This window comes from Acipenser ruthenus, chromosome 10 (genome assembly GCF_902713425.1).
Source record: "Acipenser ruthenus chromosome 10, fAciRut3.2 maternal haplotype, whole genome shotgun sequence".
Lineage (NCBI taxonomy): Eukaryota > Metazoa > Chordata > Actinopteri > Acipenseriformes > Acipenseridae > Acipenser > Acipenser ruthenus.
In genome coordinates this window covers 15,309,752-15,334,481 of record NC_081198.1, presented here as the reverse complement: position 1 = coordinate 15,334,481, position 24,730 = coordinate 15,309,752, and the positions used below count along the sequence as shown (strand labels likewise).

General features: G+C 37.4%; 1 protein-coding gene across 1 annotated transcript; it reads right to left on the bottom strand.

Moving 5' to 3' along the window:
* Positions 1-2,414: 2,414 nt before the first annotated feature.
* Positions 2,415-23,918, bottom strand: LOC117400188 (cystathionine gamma-lyase-like). The gene is made up of 12 exons (XM_033999715.3): positions 23,624-23,918; positions 20,501-20,582; positions 19,447-19,542; positions 17,623-17,732; positions 15,521-15,655; positions 14,809-14,866; positions 14,378-14,455; positions 12,265-12,417; positions 11,642-11,763; positions 10,646-10,698; positions 5,407-5,545; positions 2,415-3,089 (listed from the first exon to the last, which is right to left on the bottom strand). The coding sequence occupies exons 1-12, from the start codon at positions 23,795-23,797 to the stop codon at positions 3,069-3,071; spliced, it is 1,221 nt and encodes a 406-aa protein (XP_033855606.2). The 5' UTR covers positions 23,798-23,918; the 3' UTR covers positions 2,415-3,068.
* Between the last annotated feature and the right edge of the window lie 812 nt (positions 23,919-24,730).

The following is a 24,730-nucleotide window of genomic DNA, read 5'->3' as shown; positions in this document are numbered from 1 at the left end:
TGCTTGAGTTTAATATGGCTGGTTTCACAGACCCTGGCTTGCACTAATCCTGGACTACCTATTGTAACCTTAAGTAAGGAAGTTCAGGATTAGTGCTAATCAGGGTCTGTGAAACCAGCCAGTAGGGTTTAAAACTCATAAGAACAGAAAATGTTCAGAAAAAAGAAACTGTTTAGTTTTGTACTGCTGTGATTGCACAGGGTTTTTGTTTTCAGATTGCAGCGTTCACTGCCTTGACAAAAACAGAAAAAACTAATCAATTTGGGTTTGATTTTAGAAACAGTTATTTTTGGACAGCATTGTTCTCTACGGAAATCTCTCTTTTAAGTTTGGTTAATCAATCTTCCCTCCTCACACCCGTTTTTCAAAGTCCTACCCTTCTTTTAATTCACAGAAAAAAGAAACTCAATTTTCTACTCAAACTTTTTCTTTAAACAATACTACTAAAGAATGGATTATTCATACTTATGCTATAATTGGATCTAAATTATACTCGTGAAACTAAACAAGAACTCTGGTTCTTTCCAAAAGAGAACCACAGATACAGTTACTGTGGAAAAGGCAATCTGAGCACAAATTACAAAGTAACTCAGAGGAACAGGTTCCGTATGCGTGCATCAAACTCAATTTACAGCTGAGTTGAGATTTTCCATGTACCCTTTAATAGGCAAACATTTTGTAATTATTTTTCATCAAAATCGTTTCCCCTGATAAATGAAATCCTTACCTTTTGTGTTGGTAAGGATTTGTTATGATGTCTCAGCTCTGAAATCTTGTTGATCATCCTTGCCCTACAATAAATAATTTGCTAATGTTGCCTTAATTCTGATCCATTTCTGAAGATGTGGGGTATAGTTCACTATGTATCTGTGTACAGCATTTACTTCTCTTTATCATTGGGTGCGTTCGTAAACGCAATCGGACACTCTGAAAAAGCGTCCGAGAAATCTCTTCGGAGTGCTCAGAGCGTGAATTTTCTCTTTAGTTTTGGAACGACCTAAAACGGTTTAATATTATTATTAACTATGATCTATGCAGTTGTGCCGTTTAATGACTTTTTTTAGACCGATATAATGATTTTTTATTTATATTTTTTACATGTTTTCAACTCTTAAGTCTAATACTACTGTAATTACTACTACTGCTCTTCAGTTTGATTTTTTTTTTTTTTTTTTGCAGTGGTAGTGTTTAAAAAAAAAAAAAAGAAAACTGGTCAGTGCTAATTGGTATTGAACAAGGCTAGCGTGTAGACGTCTCCTCCCCTTTAGTCGCTTCAAAATGTAAATCCGAATTTAAAATGTGTAATATCCTTTTTTTCTCAAAAAACATTAAAATGACAAATATAGAAATAAATAATAAAAATAGGTTTGAATATACCCGCATCCACCACAGCGACCCGTTAGCCATTTTGAAAGTGAACGCTCCGAGAATCCAGCTCTGAAGCGGGATCAGCCAGAGTGTGCTCCGAAATTCATCTCCTCTTGAGTTTTCAAATGGCACCACAGAGCACTCCAGGAGTTACGAACGATCAGAGTGCGCTCTGACACTCAGACTCAGTTTACAAACGCACCCTGTATTACTGTATCCACTTTAGGATCCACATTTGTTATCGAATTTTAATATTGGTTTAGTATTACTACATATTCTACCCTCGAGTGTTCATATAGTTATGGCTGGACAGAAATATATTTATTATTTTAAACCAACATGTTTCCGCAAGACAAGGCTTTTTTTCTGGCTTAAAAAAACATGTCATAATTGACACTCTAATTTCAGTTGTACCCCTGACAGAGGCAGTTTTTGCTGAATATTTTTTTCACAGTACATACCTAAAAGCTCCCTTTATTTGACCATCAGTATTGTTTCTTGGCAACAGTGCTGAGTTAAGTGTATTAATGTTACAAAGGCCACTAAGTTAATTTATGTGGTTGTTACAGAACTGCTTAGTTCTGCAAATGTGTTGTTTTTGCTAGTTTTATAAAGTTACAATATGTGTCATACTTCATAAGGGTCTAACAGTTTTATTTTTCTTCTTTGTTGGTATTTTGCAGTTTTTCCATGCTCTTCCCATGATTATACAGTTGATTTACTATAGTTTACCCTGGTTTGTCATGTTTATTAATATGCTTTACCATACATTGCTATTCTTTCAAAGCTTACCTATGCTTTACCATGGTTTCACCATGTTTTACTATACTTTGCTATGCTTTTACTATGGTGAACTAGTATAAGGGAAACCACATTTACAAAATAAGATTACATTCAGAACAAAAATGAAGGTTGTCTGGATAACTTCTTCTAATGTGTGAGTTGCCACAGCAGTATTTTTTTACGCCCCAAGTGCTTTTACTAAATCACCACGAGACATCAAATCGCACAATCTCTCTGTGAAAATAAACCACAAAACACAACGGTAAAAGTGTATTACTCATTTACATTTTAATGGCCATTTCACACAAATATTACATCAGAACAGTGCTAATTCAGTGTATGTAATCAATCAGCAGACCCAAGGACTTGAACTATTCAATTTCAAACAAAGAAACTTTGAAAAGTCAGTAAATAAATGTACAGTTAAAATGATATATCCCCCAAAAAATACGTTCTTAATTAAACGTGTATGCATTTAGAAACCTGAATGTTGTTGCATTACAGTAGCATTTTTTAATGATCAAACATCAATTTATATGATAATGAAATGTACTAGAAATGTTTAAAAACTGGTACTTGGTCATAACTGCAGTAGCCCTCCCTGTTGCTTCTCACTAGTTTTATTTACGTGGCCCTAAAATTAAACAATGAAGTAAAAACCTGAAATGAATAGGGTCCAATAAAAATCTAACCTTCAAGTCTTCTATCACACAAAGTTTAAACACATTATAGATTATAGCTATATTACTCGTATGTAAGGCTCCTTAATCAGAAATTACAGTACACCTTTACAATCCTTTTGCAAGATCAAATAAGACAAATCCGTAGGATATCCCTTGCTTCCTTTTAAAGATGCACTGCCCCTTCCAATCCTCTTGAAGGATCCAGCATGTATATTTGTTCTTGAGTTGATTGCCTTAGTTTTTTATTTGAGGATGCTGTAAAACAATGGCAGCAGTCAGAAATAGAAACATTTTTGAAGGACGAATTCAACCTAATATCTGTAAATAAAACCGCAGGCCTGAGCGACATTGTCAAAGACAAACCTTCAGTGTATCTCCCGTCTATCAGCAGATACTCATACACACCCAATTCTACCTGCCCCATTTTAAAAACAAGTGCAAAAACAAAAGACATTTTCATAGAATACAATTATTTTAGCTGTATAAAACCAGCAAGAAAATACTCAGAACAACCATGTATCTGCTCCTTCTGGCAACTAAGTTACTGGTTTTACACCACTGCAATTGTTTTATTCCAGTCATACAATTTGAACTTGCTTTGAAACAGGGCCATTACATTTTTCAACCCCAAACCAGGTAACAAAGAAGAATGCAGGGGGTAGTATTAAATTGTTGGAGGGAACTTTTACCTATCGGGTCACAGACCTTAAATTCCCCATTCAGTCTTGAAAGATAAAGCACAGTAATTTTTCAGTTTTTATTTTTTCTATTTCTTCAATTTGGTTTGCAACAACAGTGTGTGCTTTGTTTGCAGTCAGTTCTTTGTTTACAGCACAGAAGCAGAAACTAATCTTGTTTAGTAGAGATATTCTCCAAGGCATATGCTTCCGATCCTTTGTTTTCATAACTCACATTGAAGTACACCTTGCGGCTGTGCCTTGTGCAACTCCTGCATTGATTGGAGGGTTATTTTCAAACCCAATTGGCCAAGAGGTGCTGGGAACTCTTAATGGCCGATTACTGACTCATTCCTTTTTCCAGGAAGAGCAGTTAAAAATATTCTAAAAATAAAAAATAAACTGTCCAAGAGGTATTTTTATGTAACCATACTTGCTATATTGCTGCCATGTCCCACTAAAATATAACTCATTTGAGCAGATTTACTACATTCTCTCTCAGTACATCCTACACAAAGCAGTCTGTGCTGTCAAGATTGCATTCCAAACTGCAGTTTTCAGTGTAGGGAGACAGGTCATAAGCAAAATAAACTTGGTGTTCTCATTGTGTGTATCTTCTAAATGTTAGCAGATCTTAATGTGAATACATTTTTGACGAAGTTTCCTCTTCCATACTTGTGTGATTTTCTCCCCTAGTGGCATATCATGGTTACTGCACAGGCCAGCTACTGTACCTAACCCTGTTAATACAATCATGGGATGGTAATCAGACACTCCGATGCAGTGGGCTTCCATCAAACCATTTCTTCAAATAGAAGCATTTTCTACAGACGTCAACTACCTCTATCTTGGATAACAAAACTGCAGGACGATTCATTTCATCCAAATCACATCTTGCCCCATCAAATAAAACGCCACACAATTCGGCACCACTGACAATGTGTTGAGACAGGAAACCGAATGACAGGTGTTCAGGTCATCAGCGAGAGGCACTCTGTGAGCTGTGAGGGCAAGTGAATGTGCCACTGTTCCTCATTCACATGATCAAGTTATACAGTACTGGTAATATTTTATAGGAAAGTGCAATAAAGCTGATATTTTTAACATGGCATTAGAAGGTAATAAACTTCTTCTTTACAGAAAACATTTTTTAAAAGTTGCATGGGACACTACACCTTTTAAGTAATCTTCTGTGATATGCATTTTTTGTCTTTAAATGCTGAATGATTCAATTAATTTTATAAGAGCACAGACCAAGCTGGTTAAGTAAAACACAAGTGGGCGTAAACTTAATAAATAACAATGTGTCACCTTTAAAGGCCACGAGACACCAGACAACTTTTCAAACAACTTTTACATTTTTCAGTTGTCAAATAGTTGCCTCTTTCTCCAAGGGCTTTATACCACTTCACTAACAAGTTTGTAGTGGCATTTGAGACACATTCTGTGGTAATGGACACACAAGACAGATGCTTCAGCATTTTTCATTTTCATTTTCTGAAATTTGGGAGTAGATCTCAACTGCTGGGAAAGTGGGTCGATTCAAAAACCCACATAACGTGTTCTATTTTCACCCTAGTGTTTCATCAAAACTGAAAAGTCCAGCAGACTATACAATTTACAAACATTTTCAGATCATAATGTTTTACTAGTCACTGGGATGATCAACCCAAGCATGTATTGTACCCTAAATTTTCTCCCCAGGTTGAATGTCACTTTACCCATGTACCAACTCCCTTGCCCCCCACCCCCTTCTCCATCACCAATATGAACCATCAATTACCCTCGTTAACACGACTCACCTGGCCAATAATGCAGATGGCTCCATTAATATAATTTTTTCTTTTTCCCCTCATTGACTTAAGGTAAAGTGGTTTCTAAAAAAGAAAACTTACTGCTGCTTTCAGCGCCTGATCCAGGTCTACAATGATATCCTCAACATCCTCTATGCCGATGGACAATCGAATGAGTGTGTCACTGATGCCAAGGACCTCTCTCTCTTCTTCAGGGACCGAAGCGTGAGTCATGATGGCTCTGAGAGGAACACAAGAAGAGTACATCAATGCAAACCTCCTACCATATAACTGCATGAGCCTGCATGAAATGTGGAAATTCATCTAGGGGTTTCTTTGTTTCTTCCACTTAGCCAAAGTTGAAGGACGTGTATGGTTTATATATTAACTTGGTATATCAGCTCTGATATTTCGTATAGGTACAAAATATCAGAGCTGTCTTCATGTATTCTTTTTCTTGAATATTTTTTTATAGGTTTTGTTTCAGTAAGCCCATCCTGGTGACTTTTTAAAACAGTGAAAGCTTCCCTGTGATACGAATCATGTCAAAGTGCAGAACCCCTTGTGGAACAGATTCCTCAATAACATATTCAGGAACACCAAGACATTTATTAAGAAAGGGTGTAGGGGAAAAATGGGAAACAAATGCCATACTCCAGTCATTTTGCATGTGTGTGTATCTTCTAAATGTTAGCAGATCATCTTAATGTGAATACATTTTTGACAAAGTTTCCTCTTCCATACTTGTGTGATTTTCTCCCCTAGTGGCATATCATGGTTACTGCACAGGCCAGCTACTGTACCTAACCCTGTTAATACAATCATGGGATGGTAATCAGACACTCAGATGCAGTGGGCTTCCATCAAACCATTTCTTCAAATAGAAGCATTTTCTACAGACGTCAACTACCTCTATCTTGGATAACAAAACTGCAGGAGGATTCATTTCATCCAAATCACATCTTGCACTTTAGTTGGTTCAACAGAGAGGCTGGGAGCAGATCTATATTACTTGCAACAATTTATATATATATATATATATATTTTTTTTTTTTTTTGAGGGGGGGGGGGGGGGGGGGTGGCATAATATGTCCCAATATAATTGTATAATATTATTTTAATACGTTTACTGTAACAATGTCTACTTACACCCAGAGATAAAATACAAAACATTTTTAAAAATCCAGAAACTTTTCAACAATTATAATCCTGGCCACCGATCCTATGTAGACTTTTTCTTCACACAACACTAACAGCACATGGAAACTGTTGGACAGCAATGATGGATATTGTCATGTACACCACTACAAAAGAAGTTGAAGAAATTCGACATTAACCCTACAGAACAACGTGTATGTAGGCAAGCTTATATACAGAGCCGTGAAAAAGTATTTGCCCCGTCTGAATTTCTGCATTTTTGCATATTTTTGACACTGAATGTTATCAGATCTTCAACCAAAACCTAATATTAAATAAAAGGGACCCTGAGTGAACAAATAACACAACAATTTGATACATATTTCATTTATTTATTAAAGAAAGTTATGCAACACCCAATGCCACAGTGTGAAAAAGTAATTGCCCCCTTACTCAATAACTGGTTACACCACCTTTAGCAGCAATAACTGCAACCAAACGCTTCCTGTAGTTATTGATTAGTCTTTCACAGCGCCGTGGAGGAATTTTGGTCCACTCCTCCGTGCAGAATTGCTTCAACTCAGTGACATTTGTGGATTTTCGAGCATGAACTGCTCATTTCAGGTCCTGCCACAACATCTCAATGGGGTTTAGGTCTAGACTTTGACTAGGCCATTCCAAAACTTTAAGTTCAAAACTTAAAATTCAACCTTTCTGATGTAGACCTGCTTGTGTGTTTTGGATCATTGTCTTGCTGCATGACCCAGCTGCGCTTCAGCTTCAGCTCACGGACGGATGGCCTGACATTCTCCTGTAGAATTCTCTGATACAGAGCAGAATTCATGGGTCCTTCAATGATGGCAAGGCGTCCAGGTCCTCATGCAGCAAAGCATCCCCAAACCATGACACTACCACCACCACGCTTGACCGTTGGTATGAGGTTCTTACTGTGGAATGCAGTGTTTGGTTTTCGCCAGACATAACGGGGCCCATGTTGGCCTAAAATTCCACTTTTGAGTCATCTGTCCATAGAACATTGTTCCAGAACTCTTGAGGATCATCCAGGTGCTTTTTGGCAAACTTGAGACAAGCATTCATGTTCTTCTTAGTGAGCAATGGTTTCCGCCTTACTACTCTGCCATGAATCCCATTTTTGCCCAGTGTCTTTCTGATGGTGGAGTCATGAACACTGACCTTAGCTGAGGCAAGAGAGGCCTGCAGATCCCTGGATGTTGTTCTAGGGTTCTTTGTGACTTCCTGGACGATTTTACGCCTTGCTCTTGGGAGAGATTTTGGCAGGACTGCCACTCCTGGGAAGATTCACTACTGTCCCAAACTTTCTCCATTTGGACAATATGGCTCTGACTGTGATTCGGTGGAGCCCCAGAGCCTTAGAAATGGCTTTGTACCCCTTTTCCAGACTGATAGGCATCAACAACTTTTTTCTTCAGGAATTTATTTTGTTCGTGGCATGATGCGTCTCTAGAACCTGTGTGCTGACAACTTCACTCAGGCCTGATTGTTAACCAAAGTACTCAAAGAGCTGACCCTAATTATCCCTTTAATTGGGTTGAGGTAACTCGGGGGGGGGGGGGGGGGGGGGCAATAACTTTTTCACACCTGAAGATTGCATGTTTGATTACCTTGCACACCAAACAAATGAAAGAAGCACCAAACTTTGGTGTAATTTTTTCTCTCAGACTCCCTCTATATACTACTACAACCCACAAAAAAATCTGACCAAATACAATGTGAAAAATGCAGAAAATATCACAGGGGGCAAATACTTTTAGAGCACTGTAAAATCTAGATATAAAAGCTTAACAAGAACACCAATGATAGAATATGTAGGTTTGATATTAGTATAGTAATATATATTACTATATAATATATAGTAATGTGGAGTAGTGGTTAGGGCTCTGGACTCTTGACCGGAGGGTCGTGGGTTCAATCCCCAGTGGGGGACACTGCTGTTGTACCCTTGAGCAAGGTACTTTACCTAGATTGCTTCAGTAAAAACCCAACTGTATAAAAGGGTAATTGTATGTAAAAATAATGCGATATCTGTATAATGTAAAATAATGTATAATGTGATACCTTGTAACAATTGTAAGTCGCCCTGGATAAGGGCGTCTGCTAAGAAATAAATAATAATAATAATAATAAAAGGTTATCAAATATCAGCTTTCACAAAACCATGCCCTCATGTGTTCAAATACCAGTACTGCAGCCAAACAGAAATTGAGCTTTTTCTTCAGTCAGAACATGCATTTTAATTACCCCCCTATTTATACCAGGGGCTCAATAAATACTAAAGAAACTTGGCACACTTGGAGTTAATAACCAATAATCGTCTGGTATAGGTGACATGCCAATCAAATGTTGCAGACCTATTTACTTTTCAGCAAGTAAAATACAATAGAATACAAAAACATATATTTAGATTAATTAAAAAAAAAAAAATGAGGTTAAAAATAATTTCCCAAGGAAGTTTAAGATTTCCAAAAGCAAGGCTAGAAGTTCTGATTTGAATCCAGCACAGAAATGGTATAATAAAAGGAATGCTGTAGTGGTACAAGGGCAGTGCCGATTTTCAAATGCTGCAGACTACTTCTATTTTCAGCCAATAATAAAATATATACACTACCGGTCAAAAGTTTTAGAACACCCCCATTTTTCCAGTTTTTATTGAAATTTAAGCAGTTCAAGTCCAGTGAATAACCTGAAATGGTACAAAGGTAAGCAGTAAACTGCCAGAGGTTAAAAAAAAAAGTTTAGGTTACCAAAAACTGAAAAATAATGTACATTTCAGAGTTATACAAAAAGGCCTTTTTCAGGGAACAAGTAATGGGTTAACAACTTACAGCTGTTCTGCAGCAATGGAAGTAAATTAAGCCTTGAAAGTTGATGCTAACAATTCCTACAGGTGTCCCAACTTTTGTTGATTACTTACAAACCCTCTGTCTGTATAAAAGCAGTGTTGGAACAGACTGTGTTACTACACCCTCTTAAGCATTATTTGGACAGTATTGTACTGCAGGAAGTAGTATATTGCTCTCATAATGGCGAGAAAAAGGCAATTAACAAAGGAAGACAGACAGACCATTATAACCCTTAAATGTGTACGTCTTTCCTTTAGAGAAATTGCAAAGAAAGCCAAGGTGTCAGTGAGTACAGTCTCCTACACCATCAAAAGGCACTTGGAAACTGGAGGAAACTCTGACAGGAAGAGGTCTGGCAGACCCAAAGCCACAACAGAATCAGAAGACAAGTTTCTGAGAGTCAACAACTTGCGTGATAGGCGGCTCACAGGACAACAGCTTCAAGCACAGCTTAACACTGGTCGAAGTAAGCAAGTCTCAGTTTCAACTGTGAAGAGAAGACTTCGAGCTGCAGGTTTGACAGGTCGAGTGGCAGTAAGAAAGCCATTGCAAAGATGGCAAAATAAGAAAAAGAGGCTTGCCTGGGCCATGAAGCACCGCCAGTGGACTACTGAAGACTGGAAGAAGGTCTTCTGGACCGATGAATCAAAATTTGAAATCTTTGGTTCATCACGCAGGGTTTTTGTACGCCGTCGAGTAAGCGAAAGGATGGTTCCTCGGTGTGTGACACCAACTGTCAAACATGGAGGAGGAAGCGTGATGGTCTGGGGCTCCTTTGCTGGATCCAGAGTCGGCGACTTGCACAGAGTGAGTGGCACCCTGAACCAAAACTGCTACCACAGCATTGGCTTCAAATCATGGAATGGCCAGCAGAGTCTCCAGACTTAAACTCCATCGAGCTGGTTTGGGATGAACTGGACAGAAGGGTGAAAGCAAAGCAACCTACAAGTGCAACACATTTGTGGGAACTTCTGCAACAGTGTTGGGAAGAACTTTCTGAACAATATTTGATTTCCATTGTAGAAAGAATGCCACGAGTGTGTTCGGCTGTTATATCTGCAAAAGGTGGCTACTTTGATGAGTCAAAAATTTAGATTACATTTTGTTAAACAAAACAATTCCATGATTTCTTTTTTATCTCCAATTGTTTATTTGTTCTATGCTTTAATTTCAGAGTACCTAGAGACATTAAACTGCGTAAATTTCAATAAAAACTGGAAAAATGGAGGTGTTCTAAAACTTTTGACCGGTAGTATATATATATATATATATATATATTATATATATATTTTTTTTTTTAATATATATTTTTTAATACTCACGGATGCTCTGCCAGGCTTTCATATCCTCCCAAACTCTCAGCCAGTGCAAAAAGCTGTAAAGAACCGCAATATGTTACAGAAGATTTAGATATCTTTTCATTTTTCAGAAGTTTCGGAAAAGCAAAAGACTGTGTTCTGGAATTGATTATGCTCTGCATTTTACAGTGCTTTTTTTCCAGGCAAAAGTATTTTAAATTTAAATTTCCATCTAATTTACGACTGATCAGTTGTTTTCTCAGTATGTATAACAGCTTACCAGTGGAGAGCAAGAAAGCAGTCATTTCATTTTTTGTTCTCGATTCAACTTGAATGAAAGCAACGTTAAACTGATAAATTCATTGAGTTATTGGTGCCAAAGATGATAATTCAAGTTTTAATATGCTGCCTGAAGAACACTGAATGGACTAGATCACCTGCATTTTCCTAGTATTTGTTACATTTCTTTCTTTCTTTCATGTTAAATCACAATATAAGCCTTTAGTACCAGCATTATTTTCTAAAATGTTTCTCCTTAATGCAGATGAGTATATTAGTGAATATAATTCCCCAACTCAATTCCACACAATCAGCCATGAAAGGTCTTTTCAGAATGCTTTTGTTTGAATAGTTAACAAAGCATGGTAAATCTTCACCAATGCAGAAACAATAGAGAGTGATCGCGAACACACATAATAGGATATTACCGCTTTCTACACTGCAGACCGCTCTGTTAGTATAGGAAAGATAATTCGATGTCCCAGTATAATCCAGCTGTGGTTTACCAAAGTAAGAAAAAACATTTCTAACCTCTCATACAATTCTACATTATATTGCTGTAAAATGTTTTAGCCCATTGAGATGGTGTACAGAACAACAGTCCACAGCAAAATGATAATGGACTTTTGAGGATAACAAAGTTTAAGCAAGAAAATGTGTTTATGCTTGGCTATCACAACTTCAATAGCCAACCTTCCTTGTCAGATCAGTTCACTCATGGGAGAGAACAAGAAAAATCACCTTCAAGTTCCTGAGAAAAGCAGTCGCATTTGTGAGGTCACCTTTGATATAAAAGGTAATCATTCCTGGGCAGCCAGTGCACTGTCGTTTCATTAACTCGTACTGAGGGTGCGAAGGCAATCCTGAGGAGGAGAGGGTACAACAGAAACTGGGCTGTCAAACCAAAGCAAATCATCCAGCTGCTGCGATACAAGGGTGTTTATCAATATATACTGCGTTATAAAAAGAAAATCACATAAAACAGTTTTATACCTTATAGTATTACTCACTGCAAAAGATCACTTCCAAGTAAACTAAATCTGTTTGTGCAAAATCAACCAGTATTTTGAAGACGCATCTACAGTAGTTATCATTACTGTTACAATGATAATGTTACAATGTTTCTGTCTGTCACTGGGTCCAAGTTGAAAGAGTTTTTGAAATCAGTACTGTTTGTTTCCACTGGCAGCATTCCCAGTTAACACTGAGACTCGCTGGCAGAACTCTAACTAGCTCTGATGCAGAAAGCTATACAGGAGCAGTGCAATGCGCAGGACACTAGATGAAGGTGACCTTTGTGCATTGTCCAGTTGCAGATTGCAACGTAAACTGCAGATGGAGCATTATAGTGCAAATATAATTACCTGGGAAAACAACTTTGTCAACGCGGGGATCAGCTTCAAGGAACTTGGCAACCGCCACTGCATTAATGAAATGTTGCTTCATTCTCAGGTGAAGGGTTTTCAGCCCTCTGTTACAGAGGTAACAGTCAAAGGGGGAGGGGACAGCTCCAATTGCTGTAGAAAATAAAGAGCATTACAAAATTTACACAGAAAGCCGTCAGAGAACCTCCAAAGGCAATGCGCAAGTCCTACGGCCCCTGGCTATGGACTGTCACACTGGTGAGCCGAGAACCTGCTCAGTTTAAAAACAGCGGCACGCCTCTGTGCATTGTGGGGCATAAGGTCAGAAGAAATGCCGTTACTCACAACAGTGGTGAATAATACACAGTCCATTTAAAAAAAAAAGTATTATATATATATATATATATATATATATATTATATTATATTATATATATATATATATATCAATAAATAAATAAATAAATAAATAAATAAATCACACATGGATGAAGGCTATATTTGCATCCTGTGCCATTCGAAAAAAAAGGCATAATAGCACAGTAGTGACATAAAAATGTCATAATTCCTCTAGAGGAAAATATACTTGAACTTTGACCCATTCAACTCCGAGACCACTTTCAATTCAAACACAAAATGTCTCATTTTCAATCACTCAATGCGTACAGAAATGTTCATTGATGAGCAACAAAATGAGAATAAAATAAGAATAAAATAATGTTAAAAAAAAAAAAATCTGATGTAAAGCTGGTGCATTCGTATCTCAGAAAAAATGGAGAGGAACGGGAAATTAATGACATTTCTGTCAATGACTTTCAAAATTTAAAATCACTCGACAATACCCACAATTGCTGATTTTTAGGCACTTAACAAATCTGTCTTTGTGAAGATTTACAATCATCCTTCACCAACGGGAGCACCAACCAAACGAGCGACACAAATTTTCAACTCCGACAGCGATTAATAAAAAAAAATATTACCCCATTGAAACACATTTTCCTTTAAAATACGTTATTTTTTGTAGTTCATTATCTACCCAGTTTAATTCACCATTCCTGAATTATCAAAAATAATTATATTTAAGATTATTTAATATTGACTTAATGTACGTTATTATTATTATTATTGACAGTTTATAAACTACTCGACCTAACGGTCTCGTAGTTTATGACAGCACATAAACCCTAGATGGAATTATGTTCTGTGACTCACTGAAGCCCATCTGTTATTCTCTTATTTTTTTCCCATACATTTTCTATTTTTAATAAATGTATTTATCTTTTTTATTTGAATAAAAATGTTGTAAATTAACATGATAAATGAGAACTATATCTTTAAAATAAAAATTTAAATTTAAAAAAATCATTGCCTTATTTGCTGCAGGTCTCTCCAAACATTTACCAATATAAAGCAGTGGTAGGCTTTCCCATGGCATTCGTGTATTTAGTTGTATTTTATTTTTTTAAACCAAATAACAAAAGCTGCAGTGCAGAGGCAGTAATCCATCCAGATCTCCAATTGCAGGTGGGGTATATTTGTAAAAACCTGTGTGCTTTGCACTATTCTTGCCAATAAAAGAATGTGCTGTTGAGAATCACAGTAAACCTAGTTTTGAAAGGGTGCCTTTGATTAATTACAGTATTTGTTTCTCGATGTAAAAGATAATGAGTCATTAATCAAAGTACAGCTGTGTACATTCACACATTACAGAGCACACATCCAATGCATATACAATATATAGAAGATGAATTATTAGGACCATATGCAGACATACATTCATAAATAGACGGCATCTATCAGAGCACTTCAGTATATTAAGTTTATGTATAATATATAGGTTTAAAATAGTCTTCCATACATAGGTTGCATGTGCTTTGGAATCGACTCCATCTGAAATGTTTGACACACGGGTTTATAATGCCAGAGTGTGCCACCCTGGCGGTTCTTAAACTGCAGCCGTCATCATCAAGGGAAGACCTAATAACAAGGGCTAGTGTTCGATTCTGAGGTAAAATCCTATTAAGAAATGAAGATACGTAGAAGACCTATGCTAATTCTACTACTACTACTACTACTACTACTACTAATAATAATAATAATAGTAATATTCTTACCATTCTGTAAGAATTTCAGCCGCTCATACAGGTCATCCCGATTCATAGACACCAGTCCCATGACAACATCACTGTGACCTGCACATACAAATTAACACTGCTATTGTTACAAAACATGGACGGTGAAATGATTAATTAGAAACAAGCAGAGCAACATGTTACTTCAAAAGTTCCCATCTAATTATTTAATGTTAATGTGGCCTGGTAGCGCACCCTACTGCCTTTTCCTCAACAGATTATCGATCTATCTATATATATATATATATATATATATATACACACACACACACACACATATCACATTTTAATCTAAAGCAGTGCATCAGAAATATCTGCTCTAGACTGACTAAAGTTTACAAAAGCAAAGAACCAAAGACATAAGTAAAGAGATCCGTGAAGCTCCACATTCTGTATTTCTATGGAATACTCACCATTCATATATTTCGTGGCAGAGTACATACAAATGTCTGCTCCAAGGGCCAAAGGGCGCTAAGAAATAAAAAAATGAAACTTGTTAACTACTGTACCTTGGTCATAACACAATAGTGCCATGGTAAAATACTGTCCTTTATCACATACTCATGGTGGCGTGTCATTTTATAGATTTTACCACCAGCTAGAGTACATTATTTATTGAAGTATAAAATGCCACAGAGGAGATTTAATGCAGTAGGAAGAAATCTTAACTTAACGACAAGTAGGTGGAAGGGACACACTTCTTTTGGACAGTATTCATCAAAAAACGAATTCCCATGCACAGCCCACACTGGCCTGTGCATTGTCTCCTTCCTGTTTAGCACAGTACAGACCACAGAACCTTGATCAATACAAATGTAACCCAACAGGTTTATGAACAAGTTTGGTTAGTTGCCTGCCATAGACATATGTAATGTAGGCTAGATCAGCCAGTGTTTTTATATTAGTGAGCGCCAGCACCATCTACTGCACAGCAGTATATTGCCAGTGAAACTAAATACAATGTATTTGCAGTTGCCACTCGCTCTTACTTTTAGAATCACTCAAATCGCTATAAATGAAGGAAATGAAACTCAGGGCAATATATTTGAAACTCTGCAGTTCACTCCTATTGTTTTCAGCCTCATGCTTGTTTAATCAACTCGATGGGCACTACAAGACACTGACCTGGAAATAAGCAGACATGAAGGTGTTGTCCACCACGACGATGATGTCTTTATTATGAGCGTGGACGACATCCGCACAGCCTTTGATATCAATGACCTTCATGGTGGGGTTTGTTGGAGTCTCAACCCAAACAAGCTATATTCACATAAGGACAAGCACAATAGAAGAAGGCTGCATTAAACTGAACATACAGGAGTTCAACAAAACCACTACAAGCAGCAGCTTTATTTAGTTATTTAGAAGATCTTACCGACAATTAATTATGAATTAGCTTTCACAAATTGTCAAGTTTCCCTCCAGTACTGACTGGATCTTGGATTAGTTTACAGCTTTCATACAGTATACCTTAAAGGGTACATAAGGACCTTTTTATTTGATTGTGTTACATGAGCCCATGTGTTGCTACAACTGTTAGGTAAGGTGTGTGCAGACGGGAGTCTGTGCGTAACGTCACGGTCTGTGCAGACAGAGCATGGACAGCTTTGGTAGATGAACAACAGTTCTGAGCAGAACCAAAATGGAGGTGGTGTTGAGAGAAATTCTTATCGCTGAAGAAGTGGATGCAATCGAAGTTCCCTTTGTGCTCCACCAGCTTCATAATTTACAGCATGATCAGAAAAAATATAGTAGAAACAGTCCCTGCTATAAAGAGATAATATAAACGTATGTTTATATTAGACAGTTGTTAGACAGTACTGTATTTTGATCTGGGACAAAAATAGTTCAAATACTTGCACATATGGTCACATATCTCACTTCAACTACTTGTTATTAAAGCTGATTTATTCTCCTTAATTCAAAGTAGGTTATTCCGTGTCCCTGATAGCATTTCATCAATAACCAATTATACCTGCTGAAAATAACAGAGCGGTTTTAGGTTCATTTCAACCGTTTAGCATTATTTATTTTTTTTTTTACATGTTTAAACCTTTAGAATAAATATCGGAATATTTAAATGTATAATAACTGTGTGGAAAAAGAGTCAAATAATTTTAATTTGTATTACAAATCATTCATAACACAATTAAAGACATGACTCGAAAGCGATTCACACCCCGACTAGGTGGCAGTAGCACAGAGTGGAGGATTGTATCTGCTTGCCTACACACTTCTTTGTCAGCCAACACTTGTCTATTGTTTTGAGCCGCGGCTGCTCCAGCGCAGTACCTCTTGAGAAGCTGCACGGCTGTGCAGACTTTTAAGCCAGTGGATGCGTGACCTGCTGACATCTTTTCCATCGGAGTTCACGCAGACAATGAATTTGGACAGGTTCTCCGCAGAATCTGCACAGACTTAGCAAAGTCTGCTTATCGTGAGCGCAGCCATGGATTTACCAGTGAGCAGGAGGATGATGGGAAAGATGAGTCCTAATGTACCATTTAAACGGTTATCAGAATCAGCGGATATCTAGTCTCAAATGCGTATAAAAACAAACCCAGAGAGACATCACCAGATCTATGATAGCAAATTATGTCCACACCGATCATATTCATGACTGTAACAAGTTAATAAATGTTAGCTGGGCCAACAGCTGATAGGGTGAATAAGCTAGGCTAGTAAAGCCAGTACTGTTGGCATGATAGAATGGGAGCAGGTGTGGGAGTACCAGGCAGCACACAAACATGCTTGGTGTCACTGAGCATGTTAAGTTCATATGGAATGTCTGTCAGGTTTTCATTAAGCTGTTATTAAATGTCAGTGTGTTAAATATGTTGTTACGACAACTGTTGAATTGTGGGACAGTTAATTAAAACTTACTGACATACAATACTGCAGGCTCAAATGAGTCTTCTTGTAAAAAAATAGAAAGATTACACACTCTCTCTCTTGCTTAACTATGTATTTCTGGTTCCAAACTTTGCTTATGCCATAAAAAATTGTTTTGCTATGTGTTAAAAAACAGCAGCTTAAAGCATGTTCTATCCCAACACCTGCTTTGAAACTTCTTGCATACCTTCATGTTTGCCTCAAGTTATATTTAACTGCCTATACTACAACCTAGTATTACCGACTACAACTTTCAAATGCTGTACACGTTTGTCAACCAGACTAAGACGTTCCTTTAGTTTTCTCAAGTACGTAATATATATGTATATATATACCTTGGTGTTTGGTTTAATTGCAGCCTTCAAGCAATCAAACTTCGTGCAGTCCACAAAAGACACCTCCAAGCCCATCTCGGAGGCTACTCTTCTGAAATACCTGTTAGTACCTAAAACAAATACACAAGAACCACTTGACTACCAAGCAGCAAGTAAGACACTATGGGCTTTATCACGGTTGCAAAAGTGAAGTTAGCTTGCTGATAGTATTGCAATTCATGTGTACAACTAAGTTTCAAAAGCTGTGTGCTCCATAAAAACCCTTGCTCATTTTGAAGACAATCACCTGATTTTTTTGTACAGGCTCTTTGTTAAAACCAGATTTACTCCGTTCCTGTACCAGTCATTATAATTAGGGCTTCTGATTTTCAGTTTTAACCGATAAAACACCCGATACAAAAAATAAAAAAATTAAAATCTGTGGATAGCCAATAAACACCGGAAAACACCGGAAAAACTGTGGAAATGGTTAAATCAATTCACGTTGACTTTACCCTATTCCCATTAAAAAATAAAACCTACTACAAAAATAATAATAAATACATTTCCCAGTGCTGCTGGGCAATGTCCTGCCTTGTATCTATCATTGATTCGTTCTGAATACTTTAAAACCTGCCACAAGTACTGAGTGACAGCACATTCCTACATTTCTATTGGAGACTCCACTTGCGAGACTTAAGGAATGGAGGTTTGTTAGCGGGATTTAAAGCTGTATTACAGTTAACCCTTTGCGGTCCATTTATTCAGTGTGTCTCAGGCGCGTCAGGTCCAATTTATTTTCACACGCGCAGTTTATTTTAGACACGCTGTTTAAAAGTATCTTTTTTTCACAGTAAAACAGATTTAAAAGGCACTGCATATCAACAGGACACTCAGTACTGCATCTCTAGCCCCGCCCCACACCTTGTTCGCAGCATTTTTCACATACCTCTTAATAGTCGTGCATACTGATAAATCATCTCCTGATCACTCATTTTATCACCAAACTCCTCAATAATGCAATCCAGGTCATTATTTTATTACTATAATCTCAAAAAGCTCTACAAATGTCTGTGATATTCTTTGAGCGCTGGATGCAGAAGCAGCTATCTTGTTTGTTTATGTCTGTGTTATCTCTGTGGTGCCGGGGCTATGTATATTGCTCAGATCCGCCCCTTTTTTTTCAGCTTCTCTCGGCTCCTATCGATCTCACTCGGCCATTGAATGGTTCTCTGCTTTTTCCAGAGAAAAAACGACTAGAGACCTGTTTTATACTTCTTTTTGAGGATGTCGGACAGAGTCCTACATCGGACCAGAAAGGGGAAATTGTAATATCGGACCTGGTCCGACATAGGACCACAAAGTGTTAAGATCCAGAGGATTTAAAACAGAATTGTGGCAAAATGTAAAATAATGCCTACACACAAAAACCCCAGAAGAATGTGCCCGTGACCATAGCGATTTCATTGTGGAAGACAGCAAAGGAAAGAAGGTACAACTTAAGTGTGCAAGTACTGGCCAGTTACGATACACATTTTGACTGAAAAAAAAACGCTTAAGCATTTTGGAAAGTAACTGAAAACACTAATTTCATACAGTATATCAAAAATGAAAGCCCCGAAAAAACCATTTACATAAAACTCGAAAATAGCTAAAAATAAGCATTGAAAAATACAATTAATAAAAACCGAAAAACAGAAGCCCTAATTATAAAACAAATACTGATAGTTATTACATGCAGCGAAAACAATTGAAATGTTACATCAACATTTCTGATGCTGAAATGCAAAACTGATTAATCTCTTGCATTTACTGCCTGTTCTCATGTTTATCATGCACATTCACCTCCATAGACATCATTCATGCAGATGATGTTGTCCCCACACTTCAGCATGTGTGCAATTGTCATTGTGGCCGCCAGACCCGAAGCCAGGGCGAGACCTACAGAAGGGAGACAAGGTACCAGTAATAAACAAAATCTGTGAACTCAAAATAACATTTACTGTAGCTGAAATTAACCCTGGGTAAGTTCAGGAATCAATATGTCATGGATGAAAAGACGACTTCCATTGCTTGAGCCATTTTAAATTAGCTTCCAGGTAAAGGTAACTCAAACTTGATCTTAAATAGGCAAGCTTCTGTATGGAGATGTAACGGGCAGTGTTGGGTGAGATACTGCCATCACAGACTCTGTCCCCTTTTGGGGAAAGATGAGATGAGGTTAAACACTCTACACAAATGTACAGGAGCCCTGCTCTTTTGCATTGTGGTTAAGCCGCTCGCTGCAGTGTGCGGGGTTGCCGGTTTGTGCCCAGTCTCCGCCCCAAGTCAATGAACCCTCCAATCTAAGACAAGCGATACCTGTTTAAAATAAAGTGGTTCAATGTAATCCCCTCGCCTCACACTAGAATCAAGCATCAAGGCTCCCTCTAGTAAACTGAATAACAGCAATCTTTACTAGTTTTTAATTGCAATAAAATCCTTACCGGAATTACCTTGGTAGTTCACCTTGTCTGCACTTGCTGACGTGGTCAACTAGCAGACAGCATGGCCACTAATCAGGGTCCTATTGCTGAAGTATACTCAATATAAGACTTACCGGTGTGCTATATTGTTTTGAGCGGTGGAGTAGCTCCCTATTTGAAGGGAATAAGGAGTGATTATAACTTCATGAGCAAAAGGGAATTGCTTTTTTTCCACAGGGAAACAAAACTCCCTTTGACAGATCATTCAGACTGGCTTTATTTGATTTTTCATAACAAAGTTGTCACCTTAACTTTATAAGGAACCTTGATTTAAGTTGCTACTGCTGGATACCCAGTTGGTGTTCAGTGTAAAAAAAACCTTGCACATTGACCTAAAAAGCAAAGACGAGTTCAAAAAGAGGCTGTTGACATACTATATTTTGCTCCATCCACTGCCGCAACAGCTTTCTCCAGACAATTCCGTGTGGGGTTTCCACTGCGGCTGTATTCAAAGCCCTATTGTAAAAGAAAAAAGAAAAATGCAAATGTTACATAAACGCTTGACATAATAGTTTGAGTGCGTGCCAGTCACATTATACAAAGAATACATCACACAAAAGCGCTGCTAAAACAAGCTAGGCAAGACTAGGAGGGGAGTGTATTCTCTTCTACACAATAAACAACTTTTTGAAAAATTCTTTCTGGCAAAACATTATGTAGAGACAGACAAGCCATGTCATCAGTGTACTATACTTACTGTATTAAATGTAGATCAGCCTATATCCCTCCAGAATCTAGGAATTAGCCCTAGAAAGAGGTGGTTGATGCAATCAAGGGTGATTTGCCAGTGCTGTAAAAGGCTCTTGTAATTACGAGGTATAGGTTGACGTTACAGATTAGCTATTTCAATAAACCCCTTTTAATCCCTTTTAAAAAAATGGCTAAACTGTGAGTTCACTAGACTGTTTAGAAGACTTCCACTCCACATAGGGTTTGCAGGATATTATCTAAACCAAACATCTTAAATTATCTGTATCCTTAACTAGCTTTTGACTGCAAACTTGAATTTAAGAAAATGGGTCATATGGTTAAAGTATACAAGCGCAATAAGCACATTACCCAGTTCAGGTTTATGTGTTGAAAACTAGGCATATGTACAGGCTATTTCTCTGTAGATCTCCTTGGGATTATCATTGTCTTTATCAATCTAAATGAATGTACAAGTGTAATGGGCAGTGTTGTGGTGATGTGCTGCTGGTACAAGTTCTGTCCAGCGATATGAGCGGAGATTCAACTCTCTCTAGCCACATATGCAGATGGCAGCAGTGTGGAGTAGTGGTTAGGGCTCTGGACTCTTGACCGGAGGGTTGTGGGTTCAATCCCCAGTGGAGGACACTGCTGCTGTACCCTTGAGCAAGGTACTTTAGCTAGATGGCTCCAGTAAAAACCCAACTGTATAAATGGGTAATTGTATGTAAAATAATGTGATATCTGTATAATGTGAAATAATGTATAATGTGATATCTTGTAACAATTGTAAGTCGCCCTGGATAAGGGCGTCTGCTAAGAAATAAATAATAATAATAATAATAATGAGCCCGTCTCTCTTGCACAGTGGTTGAGACGCTCGGTTCACGCTCAGCCTCCACCCTCTTACACAAGCTCAATATCTGTGAGGCACATATGGCACATTGAGCTCCACAGTATCTCTTTTGAGACAAAGCCTCACATTTAATGCAGTTAATGCTTGTCTTTCAAATGACAAATGATGTATCCGGATGCACAAGCTCCTGAAACTGGTTTAAATGCCTAATGGTAAAATGTACCTTGAAAAGACATTAGACAAATTCTTTGCAGTGTGGAGTAGTGGTTAGGGCTCTGGACTCTTGACCGGAGGGTTGTGGGTTCAATCCAGGGGGGGGGGATGGGGCACTGCTGCTGTACCCTTGAGCAAGGTACTTTACCTAGATTGCTCCAGTAAAAACCCAATTGTATAAATGGGGAATTGTATGTAAAAACAAAAAAAAAAATAATAATAATAATAATAATGTAATTGTATGTAAAAATAATGTGATATCTTGTAACAATTGTAAGTCGCCCTGGATAAGGGCGTCTGCTAAGAATTAAATAATAATAATAATAATTACTGAATTTGGTTTAGGGGCCCTGGGCTGTGAATACATTTTTATCAGCTCCTTAAATTACATTTAATTGAAGACCACTATAATATTAGCCAATAAAAACAAAATAAAACACCAAACAATTACTCGCTATTTGGCTGTGCAAGGGAAGGACCAAGGACTGAAATGAAAAGAAGCTCTGCAGCCCTCTGTACAATTTGCCACTAAATGTTCATGTAGTTAAAACAAATTAGTACCTAAAAGCCAAATTTAAAGTAATAAGTAATTTATTTATGGAGTGTGGGCAGATGTTGGCAAAAAAAAAACACACACGATTCCAAAGTTCCAACGATACACCCAAGGTTACAAGTACCATTTTGTAAAGATAAAAATATAAATAAGACAAAAACATACAAGGTAAAAGGTCTTTGGGGGCAAATAATTCTGTCTTCAATTCATCACTTATGCATGTTAACTAATGGATATAAGGTTACTGATGCCAATAGCTGCATTCTTTGACACAAGTAAATGATATAAATATATTGACCAAACTAAAATCTCTTAATTTATTTGAGTTTTATTTATATTACTGGACTAAAAGTAGCAGAAAATGTGCTTCATACATTAACAGTGAATTAGAATAGAAATGTAACCCAAAATATTTAAGGGGATCTTTATTGTGGGTGTAAAGAGTTCTCTGCAGTACAGGCGAGTAACTTGGAAAATATTACAATAAAAGTAGATTATAATCTATGTAAACCGCAGAACCTGTTTAAATAATTAAATTCCCTACGTCTAGATAGCCCTAAAAACGGATACATCATATACGCCAGGTGGTGCTAATGTTGCCTTAGTCAAATTTTCATAAAACGTAAAGTAATCGTGGATATACAGTACTAATATAAATAATAAATAAGACGTAGGCTACAGACTGGCCATTACTTCAAGATATGTATTTTAATAACATAACATTTAAAAAGACAAGACCCTCACTGGAAGAATATATTCTTACCAATATAAAAACGAAAATGAACGTTTTTAAATGTCCACCTCTTCCTGGTGGAAATAGACTGAGATTCTAGTAGTACTGTGCCAAGAACAACCACGATGTATAGTCTACGTTAACAATGCGAACAGCTTTAAAAACTAATCAATGGTGTTAATTCACAAAGCATGTAATTTAATTTAAATGAGCTACTGGACAGCATTAGCATTGCTCGGGCACGGACTATAACTACACAGTCGCAAATATGGCGAGTCTTAAGTTGTACTGTCAATAAAGAATGCTGTGTTATTCGACTAGCTAAAGACGCTATAGACTTCATTAGCAAAGCAATGCCACTATACTAGATATAAATAACACATACAAATCATTAGCCAGTGTGTTAGACTTTACCATCGTAGCACATATTAAGCATTGGTTTCTTAGTAACTTACTGCATGTTCCCCGGGTCCAAACTGTTTAAACGTGGTTGACAATGATATGGGTGGCACTACAGCCATTGATTTCCATTGCTCCGCTTCTTGTCCAACATGGAGAGCGCTGGTTGCGAAAGATTTAAAAGGTGACTGAAAACCATTACTATGGTCTTTCTGCGAGTTCGACTCCATTATGTGGTTCGGTTCCGAGCAATGTGCAGACAGCACGAATAAATGGAGCCTAAAGTAGCTCAAACCTCTTTCGTACCAACTCAAGGAGAGCTAATTGATTAGTTGCAATGAAAAACAGAACGCCTACCGTTCACCATCCAATCATTGCAGTGCAGATCGAGAAATAATCCATTCTCATTTGTTAAATATAAGAGCGTGTTGGCCATGTGACTGTGTCCCGCTAGCAAAAGCATTCAGAAGGAACGCGCTATCATGTTTGGCATGATGCAACGCTCTGCATGTTGAAATGCAACTGCGCTTAAGCGGACGTCATCAGCTGGGAATTGTGTGAACGAGATCAGTTGTCCATATATACAATAAAGTCCATGCTATTCACACATTGTGAAATAATAAAGATCAGTTATTGCAGTGCAGTATATTTTAAACGGAGTCGACTGTTAATGATTTTCTTTCTTTTATTCATTTCGTTTTGTTAATGTTTAAGAAAGATAACCCTGTAGTTAAACCATTGTGATAAGCCATCCCCCCTTTTTTAAGCCCATAGCGAGGGTTGTGTAGCAGGGGCATAGCTAATAATACATTTTTACTGAGGCAAAAATCTAAATTGCATCTAAAAAATAAAAACAAAACCCTGCATATCCTGTTTACGTTACGAAGGTGATAGCTACCATCTTATAATGCCTGGAGACTTAATGCTAACTGCAAAGCGATATAAGTCGCTAACTCTTTTTACCCAGTGACCCACCTTGAATGATGTTGAAATTTCATGACCCGTATTTTTTAAAACAAATCTCACAGCAAAAACACACCAACCTAAAATGATCCTATTCACACTGTCATAAATATGTGATATTAAAAAGGACAAGAAAAAAAATGTGAATAAGTAGTTATACCTTCATTGAGAGACATGAGTTTGGTTCACTGCTACTGATA